The following is a 15,097-nucleotide window of genomic DNA, read 5'->3' as shown; positions in this document are numbered from 1 at the left end:
TTGTGCCTGTACGGGTGAGCATGGTTGCTATGGTTAGTATGTGACATCACTGACATCACCGACATCACGTCATTTCAGATGAAACCACTCCTTCAACGCCTGAGTGACCTACCTTCAAGTGACATTGTTGAGACTGAATTCATGCGGAGAGTACTTATGACACAGATGCTTTCCTGGTTCTAATGTACTGTAACTATAACAATAAATGTGTAGTTGCACCACTCAGTTCACACGGGTGTGATTTTTTTCCTATCATCAGATTTGGCTATGCACAGTAATATACAACACAATGAATAAATGTGTCCATAGCCTGCTGCCTTTCTGTGTGTGTGTGTGTGCGTGTGTGCGTGCGTGCGTGCACACATATAATATGCAAGCATCCTCTCCTTTTCATCTGATAAAATGTAACGGTGCCAGTGTGCCTGCGGCTTCATCTGCAGAACAGATGGACACACATTGGTGCTCAGCCTGCTGCTCATCTCGTGTCGGGGGCGGACAGTGTTCCTGGATGTTGTTTTGTTTCTGCATTACATCACATCTGGCATAGAGTCCCTAGAGTCCCTATGCTATAGCCTGTACATCACATCTGGCATAGCGTCCCTATGCTAGCTTCTACATTACATCTGGCATAGCGTCCTCCCTATGCTAGCTTCTACATTACATCTGGCATAGCGTCCCTATGCTAGCTTCTACATTACATCTGGCATAGCGTCCTCCCTATGCTAGCTTCTACATTACATCTGGCATAGAGTCCCTATGCTAGCTTCTACATTACATCTGGCATAGAGTCCCTATGCTAGCTTCTACATTACATCTGGCATAGCGTCCCTATGCTAGCTTCTACATTACATCCGGCATAGAGTCCCTATGCTAGCTTCTACATTACATCCGGCATAGAGTCCCTATGCTAGCTTCTACATTACATCTGGCATAGCGTCCCTATGCTAGCTTCTACATTACATCTGGCATAGAGTCCCTATGCTAGCTTCTACATTACATCTGGCATAGAGTCCCTATGCTAGCTTCTACATTACATCTGGCATAGAGTCCCTATGCTAGCTTCTACATTACATCCGGCATAGAGTCCCTATGCTAGCTTCTACATTACATCTGGCATAGCGTCCTCCCTATGCTAGCTTCTACATTACATCTGGCATAGCGTCCCTATGCTAGCTTCTACATTACATCTGGCATAGCGTCTGTATGCTAGCTTCTACATTACATCTGGCATAGCGTCCGTATGCTAGCTTCTACATTACATCTGGCATAGAGTCCCTATGCTAGATCTGGCATAGCGTCCCTATGATAGCTTCTACATTACATCTGGCATAGAGTCCCTATGCTAGCTTCTACATTACATCTGGCATAGAGTCCATATGCTAGCTTCTACATTACATCTGGCATAGAGTCCCTATGCTAGCTTCTACATTACATCTGGCATAGCGTCCCTATGCTAGCTTCTACATTACATCTGGCATAGAGTCCCTATGCTAGCTTCTACATTACATCTGGCATAGAGTCCCTATGCTAGCTTCTACATTACATCTGGCATAGCGTCCCTATGCTAGCTTCTACATTACATCTGGCATAGCGTCCCTATGCTAGCTTCTACATTACATCTGGCATAGCGTCTCTATGCTAACTTCTACATTACATCTGGCATAGAGTCCATATGCTAGCTTCTACATTACATCTGGCATAGAGTCCCTATTCTAACTTCTACATTACATCTGGCATAGAGTCCATATGCTAACTTCTACATTACATCTGGCATAGAGTCCATATGCTAGCTTCTACATTACATCTGGCATAGAGTCCATATGCTAACTTCTACATTACATCTGGCATAGAGTCCATATGCTAACTTCTACATTACATCTGGCATAGCGTCCCTATGCTAACTTCTACATTACATCTGGCATAGAGTCCATATGCTAACTTCTACATTACATCTGGCATAGCGTCTGTATGCTAGCTTCTACATTACATCTTGCATAGCGTCCGTATGCTAGCTTCTACATTACATCTGGCATAGCGTCCGTATGCTAGCTTCTACATTACATCTGGCATAGAGTCCCTATGCTAGCTTCTACATTACATCTGGCACAGCGTCCGCCCTATGCTAGCCACTCGGCCCATGTGCTTCCGGTTCAGGGGGGTTACTTCGTTGACCTTCTCTATATTGTTAACAAAATAGAATACATGCATTATCATAAAACAGATCAAAAAACGCAAGAAAGCCAGTAGTAGTCAAGCAGGAAATTGCTGATCTTTCCTTTGAAACTCATGTGACCCAAATTGATAGTCAACCTCCGGCCACGCAGAATTCCTACATTTTCAAGATGGCCGCCAGTTGCACATGGACAACGCATGTAGTGGAGAAGGCTCAGCAACGGCTCTACTGCCCCCGGGCGCCTGAAGACATTCAGGGCGAGCCACATTCTACAACGCCCTGCAGATGCTCCTTTACGCCTTTTAAATAGACATGACAGTCATTTTAACATGATTCTATTTGTTCTCCTTTTGTTTTTACAGTGAAAGCATATATAAATCATTTAAAAAAACTTCACTTTTATCTGTTATTTGTGTTTTGGAAATACAATTTGATTGATTGATTGATTGATTGATTGATTGATTGATTGATTGATTGATGAGTGGTAGTTGGTTGGTTGGTTGGTTGGTTGGTTAATTGGTTAATTGGTTGATTAATTGATTGGTATTCCCCTTTAACCCATTATGGGCGGGAACCCCTTTTGGTGTTAGCATTATGTTATGCTTTAGCTATTGAAAAATAGCAGATCTACAAGCTCATAGCGCGCCACCAAGTGGCGCGCTACGAGCTTGTAGAACTCGAAGAACGACTGACATAGAAACAGCTTTTTCAGAAAACTGTCAGGATGTAGAAGACATTTTTAGAATCTGATCTCAGGTCAAAATGGGTTAAAAACCAGATGTATCATCATTATCTTCAGTGATATTTATTGGTAATATCCTCAGAGGTTGACCGTTATCACCGTTACACATGAACGGAAAGAGTCTCTCGGTGAAAGCGTGGTGTGTGAAGTTGTGCAGGTGAGCCTTAGTGTCAGGATCGGAGAAGGACAGCGTGCCTCCGTTCCAGTCCAGTCGGACTCTGATCCTCCAGGGTTTCTGCTTCACCTGGATGACAGTGAACGAGAAGGGTCTGCACTTTGCCGTGAATTCGCCGTCGTTTAACATGATTCTCCAAAAATGACCGCCTCCCTCTCCCTTCCTCTGGCACGACTCCGCTAACACGCCGACCGACCAAAATCGGTTTTGTCCGACCTCCACGTCCCAGCTGTGAGTCCCCGAGTCAAAGCCCTCGGAACCCAGCACGAAGGGGCACCGCTCAAACCTCTCCGGGTTGTCAGGAAGAGGCTGTTGTTCGTCTCCGCGTCTCACGCTGGTCAGGTCGTCGGACACGGTTAACGACGGATGGGCGGTGTTGGGGTCCAGAATGACGGGAGTGTAGGAGACGATATCTACCATATTGGCCAAGACTCTGAAGGCCAGGTTTCCCAGGTGTTTGGCCTCGTCTATCAGTGCTCCTGCGTCCAGCTGTGGGTCCTGCAGTGTGAACTGGACTCTTTCCAACGTGGTCTTGGGGTTCTGAAGGAATGAGACGTGTTCGGTTCTCAGCTCCTCATCTATGGCTCTGATTGTGTTTGAAAGAGTCGAAATCTCTCTGTTCAGACCCTCAATCTTCTCCTTCATCATCTGACTCTTCTGCTCCTCTTCCTCCCTCAGTGCAGCGATCCTAGCCTCCTCTTCCTCTTGTAGAAACCGATGAAGCTTCTTAAACTGTTCCTTGATCTGCCTCTCAGTGTTCTGGGCCTGGACCTTGATGTGTCCTGCCGCGTGGTCACAGTTTGATTTAACTTCATTGAAGACCCTCAACAAGAGCTTCAGCGACTTCTGGACTTCCTTCTTGGGATTCATCTTTTGACGTTTCTCCTGCGAGAAGGTCTCGCACAGATTCTCGCTATGGGGCGGATCGTCCTCTGAAGAGACCTCCTTACAGACCGGACATTCCTTCATGTCCCTGTGTGTCCACCATTCCTGCACGCAGGCCTCACAGAAGATGTGGCTACAGGACAGAATGACGGGATGTTTGAACATGTCACTGCACACGGGACAGGAAACGTCCTCTTCGGGAAAAGACAACTGGAAAGCCATCTTAAGTAAGTCTCTCGGATGAAGGAAATCAAGACAGGTCGGTCGTTGTAACAGGTCTTCCTCTAAGAAGGTTGACTGAAGTTTACTTATAATAACGTTTGATTGCTGGTGCTTATTATATGTCCAACACAGCTGACAAACAAACACAAAGATTTAAGTTTGTCTATTGCACCCACCAGCTGTGGAAAGACACGGTATGCTCCCTTCTCGTTTCGTTTCGTCTACAAATAGACCAGTTTAGACGTCGTAGTGACGTCACCGCAGTAACGTTAAGTGAAAGCTACGAATTGAAGCTGGCCTGGGTTCGACTTCCAGATGCAAAGCTACAACTTTAGCTGCAATGACACACGTCACCACAAACGCACGTTTGATTACGTCACGACCACGTGAGAAACATATTCTACAAAAGCGACAACGCGGAAAATTATGCTGTGATCTTTCGCATCTGCCCATGTGAATGCAGCATAAGACATTATTGTGACTGTAGGTCGCATTTACTATGAAAACATGCATTTCCCGTGTGTCGCATCACACCTCCATATATGGTCATGCCTCATGACATCACGCCTTGTGACATCACTCCCTCCATATATCGTCACGCCTCGTGACATCACGCCTCCATCTCCATATATGGAGCTGACCTGTTCTGACATTCCACATGTTGATCCCTCCCCACCCGCCCTTCCTCTTCGATGTCTCCCTTTTGACTGATACCTGTCCATTTAAACTCTAGACGGGGCCGCCCCAAAATTATTAGTGCAGCCGTGCCTGGCAGCCGGCGAAAAACTAGAGTTCTCAACGTAAGGCCGGCCCTACCTGGGCCCTCATCAAACCCTGTACACTCAAGACACTGCCCACACTGCCACCCTCAGATCTCCATATATGGAGCTGACCCGTTCGGACATTCCATAATGTTGATCTGACCTCATCAAACCCTGTACACTCAAGACACGCTCCATATATGGCCAGTACATAATTCATTCCGTATGTTGATCTGACCCCCCCATGCCAAAGCGCCAGCGCTCGCCCAGCAGTCTGCTGTCACCCATATGTTGATCTATGTTTTTTATGATTAGTATTTTATTGGATTTTCTTTTTCAGACACAAACACCCACAATACCAGTAACAACAATACAGAACAAACAACAAAGAAAAATAAAATAAAAAAAAGGGTTTGACACTAATCGACAGTCACAGTACAAAAAACAAAAAAAACACACAACTAGGAGGGAAGGAAGGGGAGGGAGGCTGTGTTCTTCTCGATAGAGACATATGTGAGCAGGCGAAGATCTACTGTATAAAATTTAAGAGTTAAGAGGTTTCTGCCCGACAGCAACAATATACTGTACAGCCCAATGAAATAAACTAATCAAAGGCACAGCTTCCTTCACACTGGGTGTGATTATTTGTCTTTGGAATAACAATAAATAATAAATAAAGGATAATTATTCTAAATGGCCCAAAACAAAGGGTCGAGCCCTTTGTTTTGGGGAAACACCGGCCTAGAATAATAAGTCTTTCCATTTCCCCCATCTCCACTTCCTGAAGGAGCACAGCAAGCGTCCCTGCCTCGACCTTAATGTGTTGTTTACGTTCGCAGTACTAATGTCCTCCTGCAGCGCCCATCTGGGCCTGGCGCTGCCCGCCCACCGGAGCCTAGCATGTCTGCCCATCTATCACTCCCACACAGCTGTCACCACGGGACCACCCCACCCCACCACCCCACCACCCCACCACACGTCAGAGGATGCTTTCCTTCCACAGGACCACCCCACCCCACCACTACCCACCACACACCCTGCTAGAGGATGCTTTCCTTCCACAGGACCCCCCTACCCCACCACCACCACCACCACCCACCACACACCCTGCTAGAAGGAGGCTTTCATTCCTTCCAAACCTCACTGCATGATGGAATATGTATCGACTCAGGCTGCCTTTCACTTATAGTGAAATATTTCACTTTCAATGTTTGGGGTCATTTTATCTCCTACTCAGGGCAGGCTTTTGTGAACACCCCAGACAGTTTATTTTGTGAACACCCCAGACAGTTCTTTCTAAGTTGCTCGATTCAGTATTTAGATATTTGATATTAATCTTTCAGGCAAGCCAAAATTCCTATATATTAACCCATTTAGGCCTGACGTCGAAATTAAAAAAAAATCTTCTAAATGTCTTCTGAAATACCTATGTTTCTGTATTAGTGGTGCTCAATATAAAAAATCACACCCGTGTGAACTGAGTGGTGTAAGGTCTTATATAGACTGATCAACTGTGGTCTGACGTAATGTCTGACGTAATGAAATCACACCCGTGTGAACTGGGTGACCATAGCAACCATGCTCATTGTTTGGTACGAACAGACACGTAAACTAACAAAGCTCATTTTTGGTACGAACAGACACGTAAACTAACAAAGCCAGTTGTAGGAGTGGTTTACACCACTCAAAAAGCAGACCTACAAGCTCGTAGCGTGCCACTCGGTGGCGCGCTAGGAGCTTGTACATCTGCTATTTTGCAATAGCTAAATTATAACATAATGTTTAAAACACCAAAAGGGGTTCCCGCCCCAAAATGGGTTAAAAAAGAAAATCACACCTGTGTCATCGTATACATCATCTCATTCTGGCCAATCACAATTTGCGTCCTCACCTTCGTCATCAATGTTTGTGTTACGCAATGTTTGTGTTTACACAAACACTCAAAATTGTCCATTCATTGTCAATGGCATTTTTAATGTTTGTGTTAGGACAAAGTTTGTGCGCACACACAGCAAAAGCTGGAAATAGGAGGCCCCTATAGCGGCCCCTCAAAAACAAATCCATTGTAAGTTGTAACTTCATACTGCATTTCAACCATGATAGATTCATCAAAAACACCTGTCCTTGGTTCTGGTGACTCGTACTGCCCTCCTAATACGTTTTTTGATTACTATATTATTAATATAAATATGTAAATACCGAATCGAGCAACTTAAAAACTGTTCGGGGTTTCTCACAAAAGCCTGAGTAGAGCACAAACTATACTCTTGTTAATATTTTACTCGGGTTAAAGTAAAAAATCACACCCGTGTGAACTGAGTGGTGCAACTCCTCTCTCTCTCTCTGTGTGTAATTAGCAGGCAACAGTGCAACACTATCTCACTCTCTGTTTCTGGCACAACAGCGCCACTTTTGCCCCTACTGCTACTCATAGTCACATAGGTGAGGACATACTCTAAGGGACGGACGGACATTGCTGTTCCTTGGAGTGGTTGCACCACTCAAAAACTCTTTGTATATTAGACTGTCTAACAAGCTAACAGCTAACAGAATAGAAGCATATAGACTTTGAGCAAAAACAAGTATTGAACAGTAGAAATACCCCAGTGACAAGAAAAAAAAAGATTACCTCAGACTTGTGTACAGTACAGTACTTGGGTGAATGTTAACTTAGTTACTTAATCCCGGGCCACCACTGATTGGCCGTGTCATGAGAAACACTTTCTCTCCAAAAGGTAAACATGACACAGCAGGAACACTGCACAAAGGAAACGTCCAGTCCAACTGCTGACTCATCACTTAATTCTGGCTGAAAAGCTCACTTCACTTTCCATGTTTTCCCTCCCCATGTTTTCATACATTTCACAGATAGCTTCGTAGACCACTTTACAGAAGTGCCTGCCAGCATCCTATACCTCATGCAGAACATGCACAACTTGTCAAACGTTGAAGAAAAATGGCAGATGCACACACTGTGTGTATAACAATGATACTTATGACAATGATTGTGTGTAGTTAAGGTTACACACTGTATGATCTCATATTTGCACTCCAGATTGGACTGTTATAACTGTCATCGTTTTTTTAAACATTCCACTGGCTGTGAAGCTCACTGCTAAAGAATGCTTAAAGAATGCAGGCCAGCACGCCTCATTGTTCCCCACGACTTCCCAAACGAAAACACGCTACTCCACCGAAGAGACAGACGACTGTTGTCTCCATTAGTTATACCAAAATAGCAGCACTCTGTTTCTGCAATCAACTCGGGATCCCCTCTCTCTCTCTCTCTCTCTCTCTTTCTCTCCCACCCCTCACAAAGACGCCGTGCGGAGAGATCCAAGCCCGTTTGTTTTTACTTGGTGATCACAACAGCAAAACGTCAACCTTGAAGATTAGTTGCTCCCAGGAGGCACTGCCACTTAACCCATTTACACCTGACGTCGAAATTTTAAAAATGTCTTCTAAATCCTGACAGTTTTCTGAGTCGATTTCAGGCACATTTTCACGATTTTTCAAAAATAGCAGACCTACAAGTTCATAGCGCGCCACTCGGTGGCGCGCTATGAGCTTGTAGATCTGCTATTTTTCAATAGCTAAATTATAACATAATGTTTAAAAGAATACGAGACATCTCACCCCGGTGAGTTGTCTTCACTTTTTGACATGTCGGGGTGAGTTGTCCGGACAGCTCACCCTGGACAGCTCACCCCGGAAAGTGAAGACAGCTCACCCCGGAAAGTGAAGACATCTCACCCCGGTGAGATGTCTTTACTTTCCGGGGTGAGCTGTCTTCACTTTCTGACATTGCGGGGTGAGTTGTCTGTACTTTCCGTGGCACCCATTACAGTAGGCATAATTCAATTTCGGATCTAACTATCGGTTCCTACAGACGTGCGCAGTCACGGCTAATTATTTATTTATTTAACAGTAAAATCCGGTGAAACACTTGTAAGGAGTAGAGCGTCTCTCTCTCTCTCTCTCTCTCTCTCTCTCTCTCTATGCAGCATTGAGGGGGGGGGGGGGGGTCGTTTGTGGATAATGTTTGCGCTTCAAAGGCAGAGTCTGACGGCTGTACAAAGTTGCTAATTAGACGCACAACGGACGCATGATCAATCAATCACAGTTCTAATAGGCCTATACTGACTGAATTACATCTGAATTGAATGCCCCAGTGTGGAGATGAGCACACTGCACTGCACAACTTTTGACCAAAATGGGACAGCACACTGCACAACTTTTTTCTTTCTTTTTGTAGATATGACAACTTTTTAGTGCACAACTTTTGACCAAAATGGGACAGCACACTGCACTGCACACAGCACAAGTTTTTTCTTTCTTTTTGTAGATATGACAACTTTTTAGTGTTTTTGTAGCAAACTGATGTTTTTTTTTTTTTTTATGACAACTTTTTACTATATTTTTTAGTTTACATTTTTTCTATACTTAACTTTTTTCTATATTTTTTTGTACAAACTGATGTTTTTCTAAACTTTTGATGTTTACCTTTTTTTTATATTTTTTGTACAAACTGCTGTTTGAACTTTGTTTACAATGTTTCTATATTTAAATAAACTACATTACATTTGACCGTACATTTGACTCTTGTGTTATATTCTTGTGAAATATTCAGTAAAGTATAGCTCAAAGGCTACATATTCAGTCAGACTTTTGGTGAGTTGTCCTGACAACTCACCCCTAAACGTGAAGACATCTCACCCCGAAAGTGGCCAAAAGTGAAGACATCTCACCCCGGAAAGTGAAGACATCTCACCCCTAAAAAAGCAGGGGTGAGATGTCTTCACGTTTAGGGGTGAGTTGTCTGGACAACTCACCAAAAGTGAGTTTAGGGGTGAGTTGTCTTGTTACCGTTTAAAACACCAAAAGGGGTTCCCGCCCAAAATGGGTTAAACGCACTTAACGTCTAGATCGAAGCCTGATTTGTATTCCCGTCAGGCTGCTGCGGCCCCGAAAATAGCACGATCTACAAGCTCGCAGCGGGGTGCGGGTGCAATGCGCTGTGAGCTTGCAGATCTGGTATTGTGTGTGTGTGCAACGAGCATTCCTTCTCTCTGGCCACCGGTAAAAAGCACAGAAAAGGGCATGTCTGGGACCAGCGCTTGCCACTTAGCCCCCTCTCTGCCGTCAGAGATAAGGACCAAGGGGGGTCCTGATGACAAACGGCTCTTCCGCCACTTTCACTGCGACCAGTGAAGTGAAGAAGTACTCACATGTTTTACTTAAGTAAAAGTATCGATATTGCAATGTAGATTGATTCTATTCGGGCGGCGGTGGCTCAGGCGTAGAGTGGCTGGATGGCAACCGCAAGGTTGCTAGTTCGAACCCGGGCTCCCCCAGAGTTAGTGTTGAAGTGTCCTTGAGCAAGACACTGAACCCCCAATTGCTCCTGATGTGCTGGTTGGTGCCTTGCATGGTTTCTGCTGCCATCGGTGTATGAATGTGTGCGTGAATGGGTGAATGTAATGCACAATCTATGTAAAGCGCCTTGGATAAAGGCGCTATATAAATGTACCATTTATTCTATATGAAGTCATTTTGCTGGGGAGCCTCTGTGCGTGCGCGATCATGCGTGAGTGTGTGTGACCTACAGTAGTCGCTTCTTTTGGGCTTGTTGCACCCGCTTCGAATGTTATCAGCCTATAATCAAGAATATGTCCGTGATCAGAAGCTTGGAATAGAGCCAATTATGTGATAATCCAGTGATGTAAATAGGTTTCCAATGTAATGAGTCCCGCGATGCAGGGATGGTCTTTTAGATGAGTCATATAGGGACATTTTATGAGTCCCACTTCAACGACGTTAGGAGTCATATTTTGCCATTCTTTACAAATTGCAGCATTTAACTCCCATTTCATTTTAGACGGTTATAATGTGGTTATATTCATGCAGAAGAAGAAATGATTATTACAACTAAAGCTAGAAAAATAAACTAGAATAAAAAACAGTAGTACAGTAGTACAGTATTGCATCCCGTGTTTTGGGATGCAAAATGCACCCTATTTTAATCTCTGATAATCAGTCATACTAGGAAACGCAGAAGTTAAACTACTGACACGTTATAGGGAGCGCTTACTTTTTGTGACCGTGACCGTGTCCATGACGGAGGCACGCCGTCTCTGGTGGCCTTGAGCCACTGCCGACGGCCACCAGAGCCGACTATAAGCGCCGTTGGAGTTGCGTACCGACCGGCACAGAATAGTAAATATTAGTGCCCTCTACGGTACATGCCCCCGACATGTCTGCACCGTCCTGTGTGTGCTCCAAGTGAACACAGCCGAGCGCCATCGCTGAAAACAACGTCAGTATGGCCAATAGAGGGTATGCGTGTGACATCATCGTACCTGGAAGTTATGCGGGAACGCCCACTGAGTGGCAAAAACTACTTTCGAGTAGCTTCCAAACTCCAACACTCAATGTTTTGCCACTCAGTCTAAATGAGGGGGCGTGTCCTGATGGGAAAATCATGCATGTGCATACTCTCTATATGGCCATATTGGCCATATTGGCCATATTCCCACGTCTTGATAATAACGCAGTGATAATAACGTATGAATCCATTGGCTTGTTTTCGTAAAGCCTGTCACAAATTCTGGCAACACTGAGCCTGGGCTATGGCATGGCGTCTCCCAGGGCTTAGAACTCGGCGGGAGGCCGCGGATTCAGAGGGAATAAACAACCCCACTGATCCACTTAACCCCTTTTGGGCGGGAACCCCTTTTGGTGTTCTAAACACTTATAATTTAGCTATTGAAAAATAGCAGATCTACAAGCTCATAGCGCGCCACTCGGTGGCGCGCTATGAGCTTGTAGATCTGCTTGTAGGTCTGCTATTTTTTTTCAATCGTGAAAATGTGCCTTAAATCTTTGAATATATATTCTTTCGGTGTTTCAGTTTTTAACTCAAATCTTTGCTTCTGAGGTGTCCCTGGAACAACATATTTTCAGATGGGGGTCGGCGGCATAGTACATATATCATTTGTGGGGTCCTTGACATGAAATATTGAGAGCCGACGTCAGGTCTAAATGGGTTAAGTTACAATAAGTAAGATATGAAACACTATACCCGAGCTGAGAGACAACCGCTTTTTCAACCACTCATCCCAAAACCTGCAGAGAGAATGAGTGGACGCCATGGAGACGCTCTGCAGTCTGCACACACAGTGCTGCAGGAGGAGGAGGACGGAACATCCTAAACCCCATGGAGTCCTGAGGCCCATTCTACATAATGCCTTCTAAATCCTAACTCAGGGGTTCTCAACCCGTGGGTCGCGACCCCTCGGGGGGGTCGCCAAATTATTTTAGGGGGTCCCCAAATTATTTTCAAAAAAAAAAAAAAAAAAAAGATTTTTTTTTTTAAAAATCACGATTTTTCAAAAATAGCAGACCTACAAGCTCGCGCTATGAGCTTGTAGATCTGCTATTTTTCAATAGCTAAATTATAACAATGCTTAAAACACCAAAAGGGGTTCCCGCCCAAAATGGTTTAAGGTTATTGTAGCAGTCAATTTATATTGGGGGTCGGGAGGGGGCGGGGCGGGGGTCCCGAGACATTGCCAAAGCATTTCCGGGGGTCCCCGGCCAAAAACGTTGAGAACCCCTGATCTAAACCCCATGGAGTCCTGAGGCCCATTCTACATAATGCCTTCTAAATCCTGACTCATAAATAAACCAAATAAAGTGGAAAAAGGCGGCATTCCAAAATAAGAGATGCAAGACAGGCTCAGCTGCAATTTCTTCATGTTGATTTGAGAACACGTTTTGGTCTCATTTTCGGTCTCACTCAAACTCATTGCAAAATCCCCCCTTCAAATCTGAAAACAAAAGGTGATCGGGCTTTCTCTGTAGCTGGACCTACACTTTGGAATAATCTTCCACTCCACATCAAGGCTACTAGCCCCACCCTGGAGATTTTTAAATCCAACCTGAAAACACACCTTTTTAGTCTGGCTTTTAATACAGTGTGAAGTTTAGTGTTTATTGTTAATTGTTTTTGTCGTTATTTTAGTTTTGGCCTGTTTTTTTCGATTGTATTACATGTTTTATTATTGCTAGTAGTAGTGATGGACTACGGTCTACCTGTTCTGGAAAGCACTTTGGGTCAACTGCTGTTGTTTTTAAATGTGCTATATAAATAAAATTGACTTGACTTGACTTGACTCTCAGCTATAAGGGCTCCTTGTCGGCCTCATACACGTCGGTCGAAGACCCCTGATTTAGGATGTTGGTGGAAGCTCTGAGGGTGATTAGTGGTGTGATGGGTCCCAGAGACGGATGACCCTCCCTGGGTACTTTGGAACCTCTGCCCCCAGGGCCAAGGCCAAGGCCAAGGCCAGGGCCATGGAGCACATTGCAGGGGCAGGTTGATTTATAAAAAGGGATTGTGGGGAGAGCTTTGCACGTTTTTATGTATTTGATGCTGCAGTGTGGGGGGAAAGCTCATTACGTGTGATGGATGAGAGGGGCTCTGTTATTGCCTCAGGGGGACCGCAGGGTCTCCCCTGAGCCTCGACAACTCTCCACTCCCTGTGGATCGGCCAGATAAATGCTGTTAATATGAAGGTCCACTCCGCTGCACTGCCTCAAGTCTCAAGTGTGCGTGTGTGCGTGCGTGCGTGCGTGCGTGCGTGCGTGCGTGTGTGTGTGTGTAATTTCAAATTGATTAAAAGCAATTCCAACATTTTTGTTGAAATGTATTTCATAAATAAAATAATTAAAAAATAATAATAAATCTTTGTAAAGTAGTGATCAGATCCACCAAGTTGTGAGCTTATAGATCTACTATTTTAACTAGTTTGGGTCTCTCTGTTGGGTCTTGAGTTCGGGGAAACCCTTTGGGCCATGGGTCTTCCACAGGGGTCCGGGACCCCTAAGAGGGTAAACTACAGGGACAGGGGCAGGCTGCCAAATCTTTGTGTGACTGATAGCTACTTAAGCCAGCGTGTTGATTTGTGATGTCTGGTGGGCCCTGTGTGCTCCTGACCCCGCGACCTCAATAGCTGCAGGTCAATCCACGAGGAAGAGAAAGTTGAGGAGTTCAGAGGAAGAGAAGAGGGGGATGAGGAGGAGGAGGAAGAGAAGAGAAGGAGGAGGAGGAAGAGAAGAGGAGGAGGAGGAAGAGAGGGGGAGGAGGAGGAGGAAGAGAAGAGGAGGAGGAGGAGGAAGAGGAAGAGAAGAGGAGTTCAGAGGAAGAGAAGAGGGGGATGAGGAGGAGGAGGAAGAGAAGAGAAGGAGGAGGAGGAAGAGAAGAGGAGGAGGAGGAGGAGGAGGAGGAAGAAGAGAAGAGGAGGATGAGGAGTTCAGAGGAAGAGAGGAGGAGGAGGAGGAGGAGGAAGAGAAGAGGAGGAGGAAGAAGAGAAGAGGAGGATGAGGAGTTCAGAGGAAGAGAGGAGGAGGAGGAGGAGGAGGAAGAGAAGAGGAGGAGGAAGAAGAGAAGAGGAGGATGAGGAGGAGGAGGAAGAGAAGAGGAGGAGGAGGAAGAGAAGAGGAGGATGAGGAGGAGGAGGAAGAGAAGAGGGGGATGAGGACGAAGAGAAGAGGAGGATGAGGAGGAGGAGGAAGAGAAGAGGAGGAGGAAGAAGAGAAGAGGAGGATGAGGAGGAGGAGGAAGAGAAGAGGAGGAGGAGGAAGAGAAGAGGAGGATGAGGAGGAGGAGGAAGAGAAGAGGGGGATGAGGACGAAGAGAAGAGGAGGATGAGGAGGAGGAGGAAGAGAAGAGGAGGAGGAGGAAGAGAAGAGGAGGATGAGGAGGAGGAGGAAGAGAAGAGGGGGATGAGGACGAAGAGAAGAGGAGGATGAGGAGGAGGAGGAAGAGAAGAGGAGGAGGAAGAAAAGAGGAGGAGAAGGAGTTCAGAGGAAGAGAGGAGGAGGAGGAGGAGGAAGATAAGGAGGAGGAGGAGGAGGAGGAAGAGAAGAGGAGGAGGAGGAGGAGTTCAGAGGAAGAGAAGAGGAGGTTGAGGAGGAAGAAGAGAAGAGGAGGAGGAGGATGAGGAGTTCAGAGGAGGAGAAGAGGAGGATGAGGAGTTCAGAGTTTTCACGAGGAGTGGAGCGTATTGCCTCCGTCGGGTGGAGAACCTTGTATGTTACTTTTCAGGAAATGCAAAACAAACACAACAAAAAGCATC

The 15,097-nt window shown here is 45.4% G+C and overlaps 1 protein-coding gene across 1 annotated transcript in view; it reads right to left on the bottom strand.

The window, feature by feature from the left end:
• The window catches only part of LOC306929246 (uncharacterized protein), a 103,257-nt gene that overhangs the window by 64,100 nt on the left and 24,060 nt on the right, over positions 1-15,097 (bottom strand). Inside the window, exons 8-9 of the mRNA XM_079509688.1 lie at positions 3,806-4,169; positions 3,021-3,676 (exon numbers count right to left, since the gene is read on the bottom strand). Of these exons, the coding sequence (XP_079365814.1) occupies positions 3,021-3,676; positions 3,806-4,169 (1,020 nt within the window). The remainder of the gene's footprint in view (positions 1-3,020; positions 3,677-3,805; positions 4,170-15,097) is intronic.

This window comes from Electrona antarctica, assembly GCF_951216825.1.
Source record: "Electrona antarctica genome assembly, chromosome: 9".
Taxonomy (NCBI): Eukaryota; Metazoa; Chordata; class Actinopteri; order Myctophiformes; family Myctophidae; genus Electrona; species Electrona antarctica.
The sequence above is the reverse complement of the archived record's forward strand: the minus strand, read 5'-3'. Positions and strand labels throughout refer to the sequence as shown.